Source organism: Macaca nemestrina, chromosome 11, assembly GCF_043159975.1.
Source record: "Macaca nemestrina isolate mMacNem1 chromosome 11, mMacNem.hap1, whole genome shotgun sequence".
NCBI lineage: Eukaryota > Metazoa > Chordata > Mammalia > Primates > Cercopithecidae > Macaca > Macaca nemestrina.
In genome coordinates this window covers 128,308,633-128,328,624 of record NC_092135.1, presented here as the reverse complement: position 1 = coordinate 128,328,624, position 19,992 = coordinate 128,308,633, and the positions used below count along the sequence as shown (strand labels likewise).

Genomic DNA, 19,992 nt, shown 5'->3' with positions numbered 1-19,992 from the left:
AAAGTGAAATTGCCTAACCAGCTGACGTAGGTGCACCAACTCTACAGTCCTCCCTCCACCCAATCTCCATGACGTCCCTCAGTCAAGGGAGGAGGAGCAAAGCCAGCCCCACGAGGCCACAGAAGACGGGGTCACTTTTTCCTGCCAAGGAAAGAGGGTTGTAAAGTCATTCAACTCAAGCAAGTCGAAGTTGTTTTGAGGTAAGATGCCTTCATGAGGAGGAAGTAAACTCCATATTTGTCCCTACCCCTTGCTGAGGTGGCTGAGAAGGACAAGTGAAGACCAGGCATTTGAAATCTTCAGTCAGGCTCCAGGGCTGGCCATGCACCTTAGTGAGCCTGGGCTGGATGGGTTAGGCCCAGTGATTGGACATGGGGCCAGAGAGAACTGAAATACCATGCATTATAAAGTAGGGGAGATGCTCTTAGCACTCCATGAAAGCAGACAGAAGTAAAAGACAACTATCTCAACTCCAACCAAATGCAAGTGCAGAGGTTGGGCAGAAAAGTGAGGTGCATTTCTAAGTTTTCTCAAATACGGTGGGCACTTCACAACTGCAGCCAGGGGTGACTGGGAGAAAACTGAGCTTCAAGCATCTCACTGAAATCTTGAGGAAAGTGACAGCCTTCTCATTGGATGGGGAAATGGTTTGGAGCTGAGATTATCTAGACCTTCAAGGACAATATGATACAGGAGGATAGCTGTATTACATTTATGTTTACACACAATTTTTCATTTATACCCAGCCCTCATTCTGTAAAGGATTTGAAACAATTTACAAAAACACACTATATTAGCATAAAGTCCAGTGATAAATGGAAGCAAAGGGCAAATATAAAAAATAAAACCACAGGACTAGAAATCCAGGCAGAAAAATGGGTCAAAGACAGGGGGCTGATGAGAGCCAGGGTATGGGTAGAACCCAGGGCCAGTGACGGAGCAGTAGTGAGGATTAAAAAGCCAGAGGCAAAGCAGTATTTTTCCAAAAGATGTGCTCCTGAATGCTACTTTTTCTGGCTCATTACACTTATGCAAGGAAATCTGCATACATAAGTTTGCAAATTATAGAGTGCAAGAAATTTCTACCCCTTTCTCACTTCTGCTTTCTTTTTTTTTTTTTTTTTTTTTTTTGAGACGGAGTCTCGCTCTGTTGCCCAGGCTGGAGTGCAGTGGCCGGATCTCAGCTCACTGCAAGCTCCGCCTCCCGGGTTCACGCCATTCTCCTGCCTCAGCCTCCCGAGTAGCTGAGACTACAGGCGCCCGCCACCTCGCCCGGCTAGCTTTTTGTATTTTTTGGTAGAGACGGGGTTTCACCCTGTTAGCCAGGATGGTCTCGATCTCCTAACCTTGTGATCCGCCCGTCTCGGCCTCCCAAAGTGCTGGGATTACAGGCTTGAGCCACCGCGCCCGGCCTCTGCTTTCTTTCTACCAAAGGAACAGAGACCAATGTGGTCGGGACAGACTCCAGAACACTGATGAGGACACCTTTTTCAGTAGGCAGGGTCACTGTGCCTACCAGGTCTTGCATATGTCTGGATCTCTCTCTCTTACCCATGTTTGCTCATGACTCCCAAACTCCTGACTCTGCATGCTAATGGGGACATTCACTGTTTTTATGTCCAATTATGTCAGATAACCAATCCCAGATTGATCGTATTTCCTTGAATATCTCTTGCCTATAATTCAACCTCTGGTACCCAACATTTTTATCAGTCAGGATTTGGGAGTAAAAATAATCCAAACCGACTCTGGCTAAAACTCGGGCAAAAAGTCAATTTCTTAGAACTATATTGGGTAGCTCACAGAATGTATGGGAAAGCCAGAGGACTAAGTTAAGAAAGTAGGCAGTCTAGGCAGGTTATATTAACTCACTTGCCCTTTGTTATAATATAGTTGAATGATATCTGGATCACCTGAACATCCCGTAGAATGTCAGACTGGGCTGGGCATGGTGGCTCACGCCTGTAATCCCAGCTCTTTGGGAGGCCGAGGCAGGCAGATCACGAGGTCAGGAGATCAAGACCATCCTGGCCAACATGGTGAAACCCCGTCTCTACTAAAAATACAAAAATTAGCCGGATATGGTGGCATGCACCTGTAGTCCCAGCTACTCGGGAGGCTGAAGCAAGAGAATCGCTTGAACCTGGGAGGCAGAGGTTGCAGTGAGCCAAGATCACACCACAGCACTCTAGCCTGATGACAGAGCATGATTGTGTCTCAAAAAAAAAAAAAAAAAAAAAAAAAGAATGTCAGACTGATTGATGACACTGGTGACAACATGCTGATCAGACAGGATGAGCAAGATCTTGGCGGCCAGCATACCAGCTAAAGAAGAATAAATTACTGACCCACAACAGCAGGGATGAATCTCAAAAGCATGATGATGAGGAAAAGAAAGTCATACACCAAAAGTGCATTCCATGTGCTTTCATTGAAACAAAACAAAACAAACAAAAACACCTTAATACACACAAAACTAATCTGTGGTGACAGAAAGCAGATCAGTGGTTGCCTGGTGCTGGCCTTAAGGAGGGGATTATCTGCAAAGAACACAGGGAACTTTCTAGGGTAACAGAAATGGTGTGTATCTTTTTTTTTTTTTTTTTTTTTTTTTGTGAGACAGGATCTCACTCTCTCACTGCTCACCAGACTGGACCTCCCGGGCTCAAGCAATTCTCCCACTTCTGTCTCCCTGGTAGCGGGGACCACAGGTATGTACCACCATGCCCAATTAATTTTTAAAAATGTATTTTTATAGAGATGAGGACTTGCTCTGTTGTCCAGGCTGGTCTCAAACACCTGGGCTCAAGCGATCCTCCTGCCTCGACCTCCCAAAATGCAGGGATTATAGGCGCAAGCGACTCTCCCAGCCTAGAAATGGTCTGCATCTTGACTGGTGTAGTACTTACATTTGGTAAAATGTACATTACAATGAATAAATTTTATACCTCAATAAACTGAAGCTAAAAAGAATTGTATATAATTTTAATAGATTCTCAGTACTTAATCACTAGCATGTAATTAACAGGTGAGGTTTTCCCATTATTACCATATTGTCAAGCATGTTTTTTTTTTTTTGAGGCGGGGTCTGACTCTGTTGCCCAGGCTAGACTGCTGTGGTGCAGTCTCAGCTCACTGCAACCTCCAGCTCCTGAATTCAAGTGATTCTCATGCCTCAGCCTCCTGAGTAGCTCGTATTACAGGCATGTGCTACCACGCCCAGCTAATTTTTTTGTGTTTTTAGTAGAGATGGGATTTTGCCATGTTGGCAGGGCTGGTCTTGAATTCCTGGCCTCAAGTGATCTGCCTGCCTCAGGCTCCCAAAGTGCTAGCTAAGCTACAGGCCTGAGTCACTGTGCCCAGCCAAGCATATATGGCTTAGAATAAACATCTTTCATCCTCATTCACAGCTGTCTTTTTTCATGTAACAATTTTTGCCTGATTTGACATTGACTTTATTTTCCCACTCCTGTTTTACTTTTGTTTGTTTGTTTTGCGTTTGCCTGGTATATCTCTGAAGAGATCTAAAGGAAGAAGTTCTTGCTGCCAGGCTCCTCAGACGCCCATGAAGGGGCTATCCAGGTGATGTGGAGGGTAAGTGACATGTGACATTTCCATAAAATAACCTTAATTCCTTAATTCCTTTACCACCACCATCCCCTGCATCACAGCACCGTATGTTACTGCATGCTGAGGCATCAATGCACCCTCTCCTCAGCTGTCAGCATTGCATTTTTCCTGGCTGTGTCTTCCACGCCTCTGTTTCACCCACAGCCATTACCTGCAAAGCTGGTCTGCTATTCTGTACATACTTGGGTGGGATATGCTGTGTTTGTTCCTGCATAGAAGGGCTCGCTCTTGTGCAGTTAGTCTTGGTTTCAAAGCTTCTTAAACTTTAGATCCATGTCTGCCATCTTGTATCTGAGGAGTTTGTGGGTGTCCTGGTAGGGGAACTTGGGGGTCCTATACATTTGAGAATTATTGATTTAATCAAACTTACATAGATTTCTTTTCTTTGTTCCCGAGATGGAGTCTTGCTGTGTCACTCAGGCTGGAGTGCAGTGGTGAGATCTCAGCTCACTGCAACCTCAACCTCCTGGGTTCAAGCGATTCTCCTACCTCAGCCTCCCAAGTAGCTGGGATTACAGGCTCACGCCACCACATCCAGCTAGTTTTTGTATTTTTAGTAGAGATGTGGTTTCACCATGTTGGCCAGGATGGTCTCAAACTCCTGACCTCGTGATCCACCCGCCTCAGCGTCCCAAAGTGCTGGGATTACAGGCGTGAGCCACCATGCCTGGCCCAAAGTTACATCGATTTCTATAGTGCAGTGGTGCAATCATAGCTCTGTGTGGCCTTGAACTCCTGGGCTCAAGCAAGCCTCCAGCCTCAGCCTCCTCAGTAACTAGGACTACAAGGTACATGCCACCACACTCAGTTAATTTTTTATTTTTTTATTTTTTATAGAGATGGGGTCTCACTATGTTGCCCAGGCTGGTCTCAAACTCCTAGGCTCAAGCAATCCTCCCATCTTGGGCTCCTAAAGTGCTGGGATTATAGGCATGAGCCACTGTGCCTGGCCAATAGTTAAGGATTTTTCATAGGCCCCACATGTCAATGTATATTAGGGATCTTTAAAGGGGGCATGAGAAGGGGTGTCCCTGCCAGCCCTTGAGTTGCTGCTCTGGAATCAGCAGGCCCCAGCTCTGCTTCAGACTCCAGGCTCCCAACTACCTGCCCAGCTCTCAGCCATTTTTCTGCCTGGAGGTCTGCCTGCCTCTGCACAATTCCAGTTCATGTGCAGGTTCCCTTGCATTTCAATTTCTTGTAATAATCTTATCCTGACAAATTCTAGGCATTTCTGGCACATTCTCTTTTTTGTGTGTGCTGTTAGTTTGATAACACACTGGATAAATTCCACTGAATTTATTCAGTTACGTAAACATCACCACAATCCAATTTGAGAACATTTTCATCAACCTAAAATGTACAGAATGAGGACAAGTCATGGGAAAATAGATGTGGGTAGGGAAGCAGTTGGACGCTGAGTTCCCCGTTCCCACTGCCGCTGGGGCTGGACCCCTATGCCTCCTCCTCCCATACGCCTCTCTCTGGGATGATCCCAACTGGCAGCACGCCCTCCCCCAAACCCCAACTGCCGAGACGTCCCGGGAGCCTCACAAGCGCCCATGAGGAGGTGGAGAGAGGCTGCAGGCACTGACCTGCCTTCAGCTTCCTGCTTGGCAAACTCCGAAAACTTTCACTTTTCTTTTCTCTGAAGCCCGGCCCCTTACTGCGTTTGTCAAAGCACGGACTTCCTGTTTTGCCTGCTACTATCTCCCTGTAACTCTCCCAATCTTCGAAGAGTGATCCCCGGCCCAGCTCCTGGAAAGGGGCAGGAACGACAAACTCAAAGTCCAGGTGAGTTTCTGTGTTTGCTGCTTTATTCTTCGCCCTTGGCGACTGCAGAGGCGACTGCAGTTAACTTTCCGGCAGCAGCTGCAGGGTGGAGTTCACCTATTGAAACTCGGAGGCTCTGTCAGAGCTCAAGCACGTGATACTTATTAGGAGACTGTTAAAAGGGGGCACATGGAGGGAACACTGACACCTCTCTTTTTCGCCATAGAGTCCAGCCTGTTACTGTGAATGGAACCGAGATTTGCCCTCTACCCTCACCTAAGTTCTCATCCTACACTGCCGGCAATAGGCAGCTCATCTGTTATCCGTTGTGTAAATGACTAGAGGTATTTGGGAAGCTGGTGGAAAAGAAAAAATGAGAGTACATTTAATTTCCTCTCTAGTGTATCGTGAACTTTTTATATATTTTCTCTGAACACACTCATGATTATTTCCTTGAAATAAATTATTAGAAGTGGAAATTCAAAGGAGCCCATGTTTCAGGGCATTGGACACTGATTACTGAATCAGCCTCCAGAACATTTGGACCTGTTGACCTTCCCACTCACAGTGTCTGAGATTATTGCTATTATTTTCTATCTTGGCCAATTTGATAGACAAATATGTTATCAAATTGTCTTCATTTACGCTTTGTTTGTTTGTTGTTGTTGTTTTGAGACAGAGTCTCGCTCTGTTGCCCAGGCTAGAGTGCAATGGCACCATCTCAGATCACTGCAACCTCTGCCTCCTGGGTTCAACCTTCTGCCTCAGCCTCCTGAGTAGCTGGGACTATAGGTGTGCACCACCACGCCCAACTAATTTTTGTATTTTTAGTAGAGACAGGGTTTCACCATGTTGGCCAGGCTGGTCTCGAACTCCTGACCTCAGGTGATCCTCCCACCTCGACCTCCCAAAATGCTGGGATTACAGGCATGAGCTACCATGCCTAGCCTTCATTTATACTTTCTACCAGCTAGTTAACATGCTTATCGTATATTCATTGCACATTCGGCTTATTCTTTTATCACTCTCTGTTCATGTATTTTGCTTTTTTATTTTCTAGTTGGATGTTTGTCTTTGCTTATTCATTTGCAAAATCTCTTTACGTAATAAAAATCTAAGCAGTCATATATGACATATAGTGTCTTGCATAGAGAGAAACAGGATTTTAGAGTCAGACAAGCTCTGCTTTGCCACTGAATACCTTGTGTGACTTACTAAACCTCTCTGTGCCTCCCTTTCATCTTTGGGACTCATGACAGACGAAGAATGAGGAAGCTCCAGACTTCCTGTGCTGAGCGCTGCTGTATAATGAATTGTTCTAAAAGGAGCCCCCCAGACCCCTTCCTCTTCTTAGTATATGTTTATTCTGACTTTCTCTGACTTTGCACTGATCTTTGCACTATCTCCTTCCCCTAGGCATATTGTGGATAGTAGATTTCTCTCCTATCTGTTCTCTATCTTCCAAGACTTCTTCCCGACCACAGATTCTCAGTGGCATCTTTTCTTGTTTTCCAGGGCTATTGCAGATTATTCTTTTCATGAGTACTTTTTTCTGCCAAGTTAAAAACATTGGGGAATGAGGAGAAAGAGACTATGGTGCTTAATCCGCCACTGGGATTAAATCCCTGGAAACAGTTGTTAATTACAATTTAGTTTTCTGTTCAACACAAAATGAAGTTGGAAAAATGGAATCCACGTTTGTTCTGTTTGTTAAAAATCCTCAAGTTGATTGAATGTTTTGTGAGTGCTTTTCCTTTTCTTGACAATTTGTCAAGAATGTCATTTATAAATTTTCTTCCCATTAGAACTTATTGATATCCCCTCATGGTCCATAAATGGCCAATCTTTAATAAATGCTGCATGGTCATGGGAAAAGGCACACGTCTGAGACATGAAATGGTGGCACTGAACATGTCAGTTAAGTCACTTTTACTAAGTATGCCTTTCTCAGCCCTCATGCTTTTATTTATGCTTGGCCCATTTGTGTTGAAGATTGGGAGTGGTTTATTAAAGTTTCTAAATATTATCAGGTTTCCAGCCGGACTCTACCCATTTTAGGGTGGTCCCTGTTGCATGAGCATTGCTAGTTAATGGCTTCAGCTACAGCCCGGGTCATCTTGTTTAACCCAGATCAATGTGGCCATGGAACACGTAGTTAGGACTCTAAGCCTGGAATCGGGATTTGCTCCCAGCTCTTTCACTCTCGAGTTGTGCAACCCTGGGGCAAGTTATTAAACCTTTCTATGTCTCAGTGTCCTCAACAGTGTAAACAGGTGCAGCCATAGGAGCCATCTCACAAGGGTTTTATGAAGATCAGATAAGTTACTGCATATGAAACCCTTAGAACAAAGTCTGGCACACAGGAAACACTCTATAAATATTAGCTACTTTTAATATCTTCCTTATGTTTACCTGCAGCGCCTTGGGATTCTGTCATTATATTTTCAGTCACTCTCAGCCTCCATTGTTGCTGGGAATTGTCATTGTTTCCTATACCCATGAGCCTTTTAGGCAGACATTGCTTTGCAGGTACTAAGGATGCCTTTGGGACCAGAATGCCTACCTTTAGATCTGCCCATTTAATGCAGAGAGAAGCTCCCCGCATTCCTCAAGGTCTTTGCTTCTATTTTTTTTTTTTTATTGATGGAGTCTCGCTCTGTCACCCAGGCTAGAGTGCAGTGGCACCATCTTGGCTCACTGCAACCTCCACCTCCCGGGTTCAAGCGATTCTCCTGCATCAGCCTCCCAAGTAGCTGGGACTACAGGCCCACGCCACCACTCCCAGTTAATTTTTGTATTTTTAGTAGAGACAGGCTTCACCATATTGGCCAGGATGGTCTCAATCTCTTGACCTCAGGTGATCCGCCCACCTCAGCCTCCCAAAGTGCTGGGATTACAGGCATGATCCATCGCGCCCGGCCTTTGCTTCTATTTTTTATCATGCCTCTTTCCATAGGATGTTCACCATGACAAGAGCCGTGGAAGAGGCTCTTTTTCAGCACTTCATGCACCAGAAGCTGGGGATCGCCTATGCCATACACAAGCCATTTCCCTTCTTTGAAGGACTCCTAGACAACTCCATCATCACTAAGACAATGTACATGGTGAGTCATGTTGAACCCTTCCATGGCAGCCCAGCCCCCACCAAATATGCCTGATTATTAAGATCTCAAACCACAAACCACCAGGGCTTCCAGAGTTTGGAAGGCCCAGCCCGGGTGTGTTCATTATCACAGAAGGTGGGGGCGGTTAGGAGAGAGGGTGTCATAGGGGCTGTATTGGTTTCTAGGGTGTCATTGATGTAACAATGACTACAAACTAGGTAGCTTAAAACAACAGAAATATATTCTCTCAGTTGTGGAGGCCAGAAGTCCAAAATCAAGGTGTTGACAGGGTTGATTCCTTCTAGAGGCCCTAAGGAGAATCCGATCCCTGCCTATCTCCTAGCTTCTGGTGGCTGCTGGAAATCCTTGGTGTTCCTTGCCTTGTAGACACATCACTCTAATCTGTTTTCATCTCTACATCACCTCTCTTTTGAGTCTTCAACCTAATCTTCTGAGGACACTTGGATTTAGGGTCACCCTAATCAAAGATGATTTTATCTCAAATCAAAGATGAAAATATCTCAAAAATTACAACTGCAAAGACACTTTTTCCAAGTAAGTTCGCATTCACAGGTTCTGGATGGCTATATCTTGGCTGAGAGGGGCACCATTCAATTCACTACAGGCATCTCACTACAGGCATTAGTGAATTAGTTGAATTAGGCAATTCAACTTACTACAGGCATCATTCCAATTTATAACAGCTTATATTGCTCACAGTGCATTCTGATGTGAGACAGGCAGGCACTGGAAGATATGCTATGTGGACAAAGTGGACCTATTTTTATACAATTTTGGTTTTTAAAAGCATTTATTGAGCCCTAGACTCGGGGAAGTGCCAGCAATCTTCCCTAGTCTCAGTCTGGTTGGCCCCAACTTCCTCTTCAGATCACAGCCCAGAGATCGCCCCTCAGAGATATCTCCTTGGCCCACTCATCTCATTAAGACCTCTTAGTTATTCAGTTCCATAGCAATCTATGATTTCCCTCCATAACACTACTCTCAATTGTAAATGGGTATTTGTGTTTATTAATGCCCATCTTCTCCACCTGACGGTGCCTACCCTGCCCCCCAAATATAGGCAGCTCTATGTTGGTCTTATTCAGTGCTGTGTACCCAAAGACTTGCTGACTGAGCCTAGTAGATGTTCAATAAGTATTTGCAATCAGTTCTCTCTTGCCATATTTCTCCTTTTGTCCATCCTCTCAGCAAGGAAAATTCTCAGGGAGACTTCTCTGTGGCTGGAATCTATTCGGGTCATTTCAAGTTTGAAAGACACAGAGACTGAGCAGAGGCTAACAAGCAACCAGCAGAATTGCCTCTGTGACCATCACTAGAACCACTGCTGAAGTATCCTGCCCAGAGCATTAAAGAGTCAGTTACGTAGTAGCATCCTTTAACTCCACTTTCCTTCCTTCAAATTTCTCTCTCGTCTCAAATGTGCCTGAAAGTTGGATTCAGAATATAGACTTACTTTAAGAAAGCTAAATTATTTATTTTTGTTGATAGTCATCCAAATATGTGTAAAGTTTCAAAAATAAGCATGGTAAAATTGTGACCACTCTACCTTAGAGAATGTGACTATGACTATATATTTTATGTTAAATTTCTTCTTAAAAGAGTAAGGTAGCTTTCTTAAAACTTAGAAAATCATAAATGTATAACTTCCCATTTGATTTTATAGTCATTTATAAAAACCTTCACTCCATTTTTTAAGGAATCTCTGGAAGCCTGTAGAAATTTGGTCCCTGTATCCAGAGTGGTGCACAACATTCTCACCCAACTGGAGAGGACTTTTAACCTGTCTCTTCTGGTGACATTGTTCAGTCAAATTAACCTGCATGAATATCCCAATCTGGTGACGATTTACAGAAGCTTCAAACGTGGTAATGAGATTTCTCAAGTCCTTTTTGCATTTAAAAAGTTGCTATGGTAAAAGTCGGGGTTTACTTCTAGCCCTGTGGAATATGCATATTAATCCCCCACTTTCTCTCAGGGGAGGAATGGATCATATTCTCTCATTGGTACAGCTTCAGGAGCAGCCCCTTGCTAAAGCTGATTCCAGCTCTCTAAAATGAATTTCTAGAGGACATAAACATTTCTTACGTGTGCTATGAATTTGGAAAAAATCATAGAATTTGGCACACTGGACAATCTATAGGGAATGCATAAAATGACAGAAATGCAAAGTTACAGAGATCACGTCTAGTGGAAGGACAAGGAGAGTCAGGGAGGAAGAAAAATGAGTAAGGATGGATAATACTAAGTATCTTTTTATGGGGCATTATCGCAAACACTTTGTTTGATTATCTCATGTCATCTTTAAAACAACCCTTTGAAGTCATTTTTATCCCCATTTGACTGACAGAGAAATTAAAGCCCAGAGGTAATTTTCCCACAATTACTTGTCGGTTAAGAAGCAGAGCAAGAGTCCTACTTGGGTCTCCCAATACCAGGGCCCAAGATTTTAACCACTAGTCCAGACAGGGACAGCTGGAAGGCAGATTGTAAAGCTAGAGAAGGGAAGAAAAGTAGCTACAGAGAAAGGGAGGGAACCGCAGATGTAGCCACAGAAAGAGAGGGTCTGAGAAAGAATGGAGCATGAAGTACATGGAGAAAGAAAAGAGATTGGATAAATAAAGGAGCAGGAAAAAGAACCGTGGCAGAGCTGGGAAGAAAGCAGCCAGGGAAAGAGAGCAGGCAGTAAAGTCATTTTAGGTTGGAAGTAAAACACTGGCCAAATCATATGTTCACTTACCTCAGAACAACAAGCAAAGGACCACCAGCTCACATTGGATTGTGATATTTTCATTAGTGGAATCACCATTGTTGACAGTTCCTCCTTTGCTCTCTGACACTTCACCATCAAAAGGCTTCCACCTAAAGGGGGAGATGATTTCTTGAGCTAAAGGGACAGTGAAAGGGGCAAGTCCACCTCCAGGTAGGGCCCACTGTCCTGGCAGCATACAGAGAACATTAGGAGAGGCATGGCTTTAAAGGCTGTGCTAAGAACACCTGAAAGCCATGGAGACCCACACACTGATGTGCCCCTAACCTGGCTGAGCTTCAGTCATCTTCCAGGATCTTCAACTTGATGATTCTGTTCTGGATCCCTTTCCAAAATTTGAAATTCCTTTCCTTTTTCCATTCACTGGTTGAGACCATTTTACTTCTGAAATAAATTATGGAGAAGAATCTTAAGAGAAACCCAGCACTAGCCGTGCAAGGGAATAGCATGTGGAAAGCCAAGGGTCTGGGGTGTTGTGGATGGGAGAGAAAGCTGGGTGTGACCAGATCACAGGGTACAATAGAAGCCGCAGAAGCTGACTCTGCAGAAATGAACAGAAACCAGAATATAGATGTCCTAATACACCTGCTGAGGAATTTTTGTTTTCTCTTATTTGCTTTGGGGCAGTGTGATCTGTTTATTTATGAAAACAGAGACCTCTTTTAAAACTATAGCATGTGCATTATTGACTAAATCATATGACACCAAGATTAAAGAAAATTAAATCCCTGCGTACAAACCCAAACTCAACTTTTCTGTGTGAAACCATTTTGGTATTAGATCGGGGCTTAGATGCAGTTATTGTGGCACTCAATGCCCAAACCAGATAAATAAAATAGAAACGGGCCACAAATGGATAATGATGACAATGAGTTAGTTCTCTGCACCTGGGGGACAATGAATAACTCCATGGCCCCATCCTATTGGAAGGCATGAATTAAGAAATCCCCTTCCCCAAGTAATTCTGAGTCTCCAGGGTACTGATGTGTGTCCCTTCACCAATCCCAGTTGGCGCTTCCTATGAACAGCAGAGCAGAGACACACCAGTCCTACTTGAAGCCCCAACTGGCCTAGCAGAAGGAAGCTCCCTCCGTACCCCACTGGCGCTGCCCCCACCACAACCGCCTCAACCAAGCTCTTCACCCTGTGCGCCAAGAGTCAGTGAGCCTGGAACATCCTCGCAGCAAAGCGATGAGATCCTGAGTGAGTCGCCCAGCCCATCTGACCCTGTCCTGCCTCTCTCTGGACTCATCCAGGAAGGAAGAAGCACTCCAGGTGAGAAGCAGATCCCATCCAACACCCGTATATCCTCAGCCTAAGGTGCCTGTGCCATGTTGCCTCCAATCCCAGCGTCTTGACTTGTATTGTCCCAGTTCTTCTCTTGCACCCACCTACCCATACACAACCCTTTTCAAGAGGGACTATGAGCACTGCCGGGGAGTGGGTAAGACCCAGAGTCTAGAAAACCTGCTTCCCACACCTGCGACATTCCAACCCACTGCCCTTGTGCCTTGATGCTCTATCTGTTCCAGGCACTTTTAACATTCACCCTCCTCCCTGACATCCAGTCGCTGTAATCTGTAATAATTTCCTTTCCTCCTTCAGTGACCAATGATGAGTTGACATCCAAAATGAATGAGGAAGAAGACTCAGAAGAGATGCCCAGCCTCCTCGCTAGCACTGTGCCAGGTAATACCGACTGGGGCTGATACAGCTTAGCTCAGGGTGGCTGTGAAGGGAGAACATGCATCTGCCAACCAATAGGCTATGGTGGGAACCCTGGGAAAAGGAACTGGGCGTGACAAAGGAAAAGAAACAGAAGGGGCCAATTCACCAATGCAGTAATGCAAAACAAACCAACAACCAAAACACCATTCTGAATTGACAAGTAACCTGTGTAACACTCACACTAGTGACCCTTAGCTGATTCCTCACCCCCACCTGATTATCGGGGCCTTTGAGTTTCAACATTCTTCATTTTTATGTGGTTTGGATTCTAAGAGCAATGATCAAAATTACTAGAAAAGATGATAAAATGTCTACAGGTCTGTTAGACCTGATATGTAGCTTCTAAAATTGTATCACTTGCCCTCCCCAAACCATTGTCATAATGGAGTTTAATTACATTAAATATAAGAATGGTATGATATTGGGCATTGTCAAAAATGATATCATGGATCCCGAGCTCTCCAGTACTGAGAATAGGGTTCCTCTTCGATCCAAATAATATTTCATCTACTCCTCTAATACCTACCATCCAAAAAGGTTAACATAATCAGGAAGCTAACAGCAATGGAAGAACAAGTGGCTAATTGAGAGTGAATGGTTGCTTACTTTCCCACTCCATCCCATCCTTCCCCAGGCCTTGGTTGCTCAGTTACCCTGTCATTTTTACTTGTTGGAATAGAGCATTCTCTTTCCTCCTCATTCTGGTCCCTGCTTGCTGTTCCTGAGATCTGAAACTTTTTCTTCCTCCGTTCAGTGGCCAGTGACAACCTGATCTCCCAAATAAAAGATAAAGAAGACCCCCAAGAGACGCCCCACTCTCCGTTGGGCTCTATGCCAGGTAATCTTGGTTTAGTCAACCTGAAAGCTTGCCTTTGTTTCTGTGTCTACCTAGAGGAAAGGCCGTTCAGATCTTCTAGGGAGGGGGCTCTCCTCCCGCCTCTCAATCTTGGCCCAGCTTCCAGTTCACTCAGCACTGGGGAGCTTGAACAGGCAGGAGATCTGACCCTTGAATGGATACAGAGTCCCTGGGGGAGGGCAAAGGAGGCAAGTCTGGAAAAGGTAGACTTGGATAGGGCCACAGATGATGATGGACAGAGCCCCACCAGTCCCTGTAGGCTTGGACTCCAAATACCACAAAGTGCCTGAAAGGGAAACATTCACCTGCCACAAGGGGTTGTGGCAGGAACCCCAGGGGAAAGCACAGGGAACTGAGTCAGGCTGGACTGTTTGACGGAGCCACTCTTCTGAGCCTCTTCAATAAATCAGTGCTCAAAACTGCTCTGTCAATGCAAAGAAAATGAATAAAAACACTGTGTGGCCCTAATAGTGATGGTGCAGCAGACATGGACGGTCCTCCTTCCAAGCCCCAACCTAATGGTGGGGAATCTTCACTTTCAACCCTGGTCATTTCTATATCATTTGGAGTTTAAGAGTTGATATTACTAATATAATTTGAAAGGTAATAAATTATTCCAAAGGTCTAATGACCGTTTGCTACCTGCCTCAGTCACCTATTCCTACGCAGGCCAGCGTTTGAGACCAATCTCATAGCAGTGTGTAAAGAAAAAGGTGACAGCTTTATGTGAGATGGGCCTTTATTTGTAATGGCTTCAAATCCTCTGTCTTTCTTTGTGCAGCAAAAGCTAGCAGAGCTTTATATATCTTTGCTGTTAACAGGTGCTAGGAAGCACGAGCTTGCTCCTGCTTTCTTCAAACAATCCTTGTATACAGAAATATATAAGGCACTGAGCCTTCTTTGCTATTTCTCCAAGTAAAATAACCACAGATAGAGCAGTTAAAGAATATCCGTGCATAGACATCAAAGCAATAAGATGTATTTTTCATACAGCAAAGACATTCCCCTCCATCGTGGACATCAGATTTCAATGTCACCGCTTTCCGCTCTCAGCTTCATTCCTTGCGCAAGGGCTGCTGGGAGCAGCAACTAAGTGACTAGAGTCATGATATCCAGCACAGTTTATTTCTGCAATTTCCATTCATTGTACCCTCTTCACTCACTTCTCTTCCATCCATAAGATAATCTCTCTAAAAGGATCAGACTGAGCCTCTGCTGTGGGGCAGTTGTGCCCGAGTTCCCTGTGATGGTCACGTAGGTAATAATAACCACAAGCTAGTAAAAATCAAGACAGAGCCAGGGAATTCTTAGGGCTAGCAGCTTCCCAGCCCTGGGCTGCATGTACTTTCTACTTTTCTAGTTCTTCCATTGACTTCCCTCAGCACTTTCTCTTCACTGGATCTGAGCTCTGAAGTGACTTATATTTCTTTTGTCAGAGATAAGAGATGATTCTCCAGAACCAAATGACCCAGAAAAGCCCCAGGAGGTGTCCAGCACACCTTCAAACAAGAAAGGTAAGGAAAGCATTTCTCCTGTAGAGGTCAGAAGGGTGAATTCTGAGTTGCTTTCTGTTTTTCTGTGTCTTGTCAAGAGCACCACTATGTGACCACAGTCCTGATGCCACACGCAGTTTGTTTCTGCTATTTCCATTCACTGCATCTTCCAGAAAGGTCTTTATGAAAATTATCAGGAAACCAGAAGGCATTTGGGGATATTGAAATATGCCATTGGAATTGCCTTTTCTGAAAATAATCAATCTCCTATATTCACAACTTCTGTGTTAATTGCACTTCCGTCTTTAACTGAAAGTTGGTTCCCCAGAGAGGAACCCACTTCCTCTTAAGACATGGCTGGGCATTCTCTGCCATCCATCACTCACACCTTATGGTGAGAGGCAGGTTAGATGTCCATCCTTTGCTGCCTACTGACCCCATCCAGCCCCTGCCTCCCTGATCCTCTCCTTTGAGGCTTAACCATTCAATTAAAATGTTTGCTCACTCATCATCAATATCATCCAATAATTTCCCCAATAATCCTTTCAAAGGCTGTTTTTCTGTCATTTCAAGTCACAGCATCATCCTAGATGCCTTCAGGGTACACATGGATAACAGACAACTCTGTTATCCAATACTCTGGCCCCTCAAATCCTTCATCTTCTCATTTTCCATGACTTTTTCCTCCACCAATTCTTGGCCTCCCATATCCAAAGGCAACCTATAGACCCTATCATCATTCACATCTGGCTCAATTTCCCAACAGTTAATTTCAGAATTCCTTTTTTGATACCTATCCTTGAGCTTTTCTCCTTCTGTAGCTATCATTCAACCTCTGATCACTCTTTTTCCCAGTCCAATTCTAACAAACAAACCAAAAAGAATCAAAAACATGTTTTTCTGTTCTTATTTATTTATTATTTCCTCTAAAGTTCCTTCAACCTCATTTGGATCACCAGTCCACTGGCCTTTCCTCCTTCCAAGCCATCATCTGCTTTTCCTTGTTGCCCAGCTTTTTAACATTGACACTAATTCACAGTCCAAGAGTCATCATTTCAGTAATCTATTGCCATTATCTTAAATCTGCCTTTCCTCTCTGCCTTTTCCTGGAACTCTCTGGCAAGTCTTGGAAGACCCTACTTACCTACTTCCTGTACACTGCATCTGACTTCCTGTACACTGCATCTGACTTCCTGTACACTGCATCTGACTTCCTGTACACTGCGTCTGAAAGCCAGCAGTGCTGGAGAGAGTTCCACAGCAGGGCAGAGTACACTCACTGGTCTTCATGGTTCCAGCACAAATCATCTCTCCTTACTGTGTGACAATGCTACTTCCTGCAATAATCCTTTCAAACCTCAAGCTCTATTTTTCAAACCTCTGACTCCCTCACCTCCTGCTTTTTGCCCAATCAATGACTTTCCCTCCTGCACCATAAGCAGATATCAGATGAGAATCCCCTTATTTGTGCTGCTGGCCCTGCAAACCCTAACTATATCTGTCTTCCTCCTCTCTGAGTTCCCTCCTTCTCTTCTAAGACAATCCTTCCACCTCATCTTGTAGTATCCATGATCCCTTCTCTCTCAAGTATTCCTTACAGCAGTATCTCTCACACAAGAGTCTGCATTCAGACAATAATTACATGTATCATAGCTCATTAAAAAAATGCTTTATCTTGATTCTCATCTCACTTCAACTACTTCCATAGCTCTCTTTCATTTCACAACCAAACTTCTAGAAGTGAGTTACCTAAACTCCCTGTCTCCATTTCTTCATTTCTCCTTTTCCTCTGTCATTTTAGAGTCCATCTTCCCCTATTATTCCCTGAAGTAGCATCACCTAAGGTCACCAGTGACCTCCTAGCAATGTGGTTTGAAGGCCAAAAGTAAAAGCTGAATATCACTGACATATAAGATTGGGAGATCAATGTTTGTAACTATAAAACATTATCCTTTCTTTTTAGGAAAGAAAAGAAAAAGATGTGTCTGGTCAACTCCAAAAAGGAAACATAAGAAAAAAAGCCTCCCAAGAGGTAAGACGAGAGTACAAGAGAAAGCTGGAGGCTGGAAACAGCTCATGCAGGGCTTATAGGTCAAGCTGTGGAGGATTGAATTTTATTCTAAATGCAATGGGAAGCCATTGAAGAGATTTAGTCAGTGAAGTGACACAATCCAAGCTCAATTTTGCTACAGTGTAAAGAATGAGTTGGAGCTGGGAAAGAATGGAGACAGGACAGCCATTTTGGGGCAGATGCCATGAGAGTTCTTAGTGGCTTGGATTCAGATCTGACAGTGGAGATGCAGAAAAGAATGCCAATTGAAGATCAGTTTTGCAGGTATTGTTGACAGGATTTGACATAGTAGCTACAGATGAGAAAGAGAGAAAAATCCAGGCCCATTCTTCAATTTCTGGCTTAAATGAGTAAGTGCTAATTCCCATTGCTGAGGGAAGATGTAAATATATTGGGGGGATAACTTTTAGAGTTCAATTTTCGACCTGTTCCTTTAGAGGTTTCTGCTGGCCATCTACGCAGCTGTGCATAGATGTGTGTTTTGTCAAGAACTGTAAAGGGTCTGAGATGTTACTCCACTTGCATTGGTATGTCCTTATATATATATATATATATATGAGTGCTGCAGGAACACAAGGTATTTGGGCCAGGGAAAACAATTCTTTACTGATATTCACAACCAGCTCATCAGCCAGAGCAACACTGCAGTGTCTGTCTCCCATACACAAACCAAAAGGCAATGCTAAGAAAGCTAATGGAATCTTTCTATTCAAAATAGACTATAACTCATATATAAGGGATATAGAAATGATGGATTTTCTGTGTAGATACATGAGAGGGACAGCCATCATCCTTTCCTCCTGAAAGGAGAAGAAAAAACTTTGCTGCTTTGAGATAAAATGGAAAAGATCCTGATTCCCAAGGTCCCCATCCTAACCTTTGGAATTTAAATGCATCTTTGCAAAGGCCAGAGAAACTCCAGGTGTTGCTGACTTTTATGACCTAAAGATGTCTCCAAGTTCTGGGCTTTATCCCTTGTGATATACAGATACCTAGGGAAAGACCACTCCAGTTTTCCTGGTACTTTAGGATTTAACCTAGGAAGCTAGTCCTGGGTAAACCCATCTGGACATCTCAGGAGATAAGAGAAGTTTTATTATCCCTTTAGATCAGAGCAATTAACTAGAAAAAGAGCTATAGCTCTAATTCTTGTGGTATGTGAAGAGTACAATGTTTCTGGGGAAGTGAAAGCAAGTATTTCCTATATTTATATTGTATACATTTCTATGTCTTGAGGGCTAGGGCTTTTTACAGGAACACTGAGAAATCAGGAAGTTATATTCTCCACAAATACGGCAATTTGGCATTCATGGAAAAAGTCTGGTGCATATATATATATGAGTGTGTGTGTATATATATATATCATCTGCAGATATATTTCATCTGCATCCATATATATATATATCTGGACCAGATATATATATAACTATAAATATATATATTTATATTTTTGAGTTATCAGTAAAATAAAGGTATTCTGATCTATGGGAGAAGAAAAGAGAACCACAGACCTAGCCCTGCTCTCAGAAATCCCAGTGGAAGAGGAATCTAGCAAGGCAGACTGAGGGAATGACACCAGTCAAGACAGGCGCACCAAGAAAGAACATATTAGCAAGCCAAGAGGGAATGGTTGACTATACTGAAAGACTAAGATAAATTCAGAGAATAGGGCCTTGAGTTTGGTCAGAAAGAATCACTGGAAAATTTAAGAAAAATTTTGGTGATGGAGGCAGGAGCCAGTTGTCTGGGGAGGATAATGAATGGGAGGCGATAACATATGTAGACAACTCTAGCTATAAAGGGAAACAAAGCAATAGATGGCAACCTAAGCCAGTGGCTTAAAGCGCCTTTTCCCTGACTTAGTTTACCCTTAGTATGATCCCAGTGTCCAAAATCACAGGGCTGGTGTCCTTTTAAGATACTTTACAGAAATGATTCCATTCTATGAAAAGTAAGTGACCTTCCTGGGCAGGAAGGAGAAACAAACTGCTTTCTCCCCCATTCTACTTATTAGTCAATGGCCTCTCACCATGTTGTGTGTGTTCTCTATGGGCCTCCTTGGTTTAGTGTAAACTGGTCAGGTTATTCAACTCATACTCCTGAGCTTTGTCAAACACTCTCACAACTTCAATTACCACCTTTACACTGACGGCTCCCAAGTCTACATCTTCAACTCAGGTTTGTCTTCAAGAAACACATAGCCAGCTGCACACTGGGCATCTTTGTTTGCAAGTCTCCCATTGACACTACAGTCTCAATATACCTGAAATTAAATTCATCTTCTTCACCAAAAACCTAGTCTTCTAAGTACCATTCAGGCATTTATTCAACAAATATGCAGTGAGCACTAACTGTATATACCCATTCTGAAAGCTGAAGGCAGTTTTTATTTTAAAGAGAGAAAGCAAGAAAGTGAGTAAAAAAGAAAGGGGAAAGCTCATGGAGCTTATACATCCTGGCTGGGGGAGAGAAAGAATGTAAACTAGAAAGCACATAAACAAGATAATTTCAAGTAGTGATGCAGGATGGAAGAAAATAATGGATAGGGTTAC

The 19,992-nt window shown here is 43.6% G+C and overlaps 1 protein-coding gene across 1 annotated transcript in view; it reads left to right on the top strand.

Annotated features, from left to right (window-relative positions):
• Positions 1-3,524: 3,524 nt before the first annotated feature.
• The window catches only part of LOC105473952 (SP110 nuclear body protein), a 53,716-nt gene continuing 37,248 nt past the window's right edge, over positions 3,525-19,992 (top strand). Inside the window, 9 exon segments of the mRNA XM_071073508.1 lie at positions 3,525-3,594; positions 5,282-5,421; positions 8,357-8,504; positions 10,222-10,390; positions 12,301-12,567; positions 12,898-12,981; positions 13,775-13,858; positions 15,313-15,390; positions 17,333-17,401. Coding sequence (XP_070929609.1) covers positions 8,358-8,504; positions 10,222-10,390; positions 12,301-12,567; positions 12,898-12,981; positions 13,775-13,858; positions 15,313-15,390; positions 17,333-17,401 — 898 coding nt within the window. The 5' untranslated portion in view covers positions 3,525-3,594; positions 5,282-5,421; position 8,357.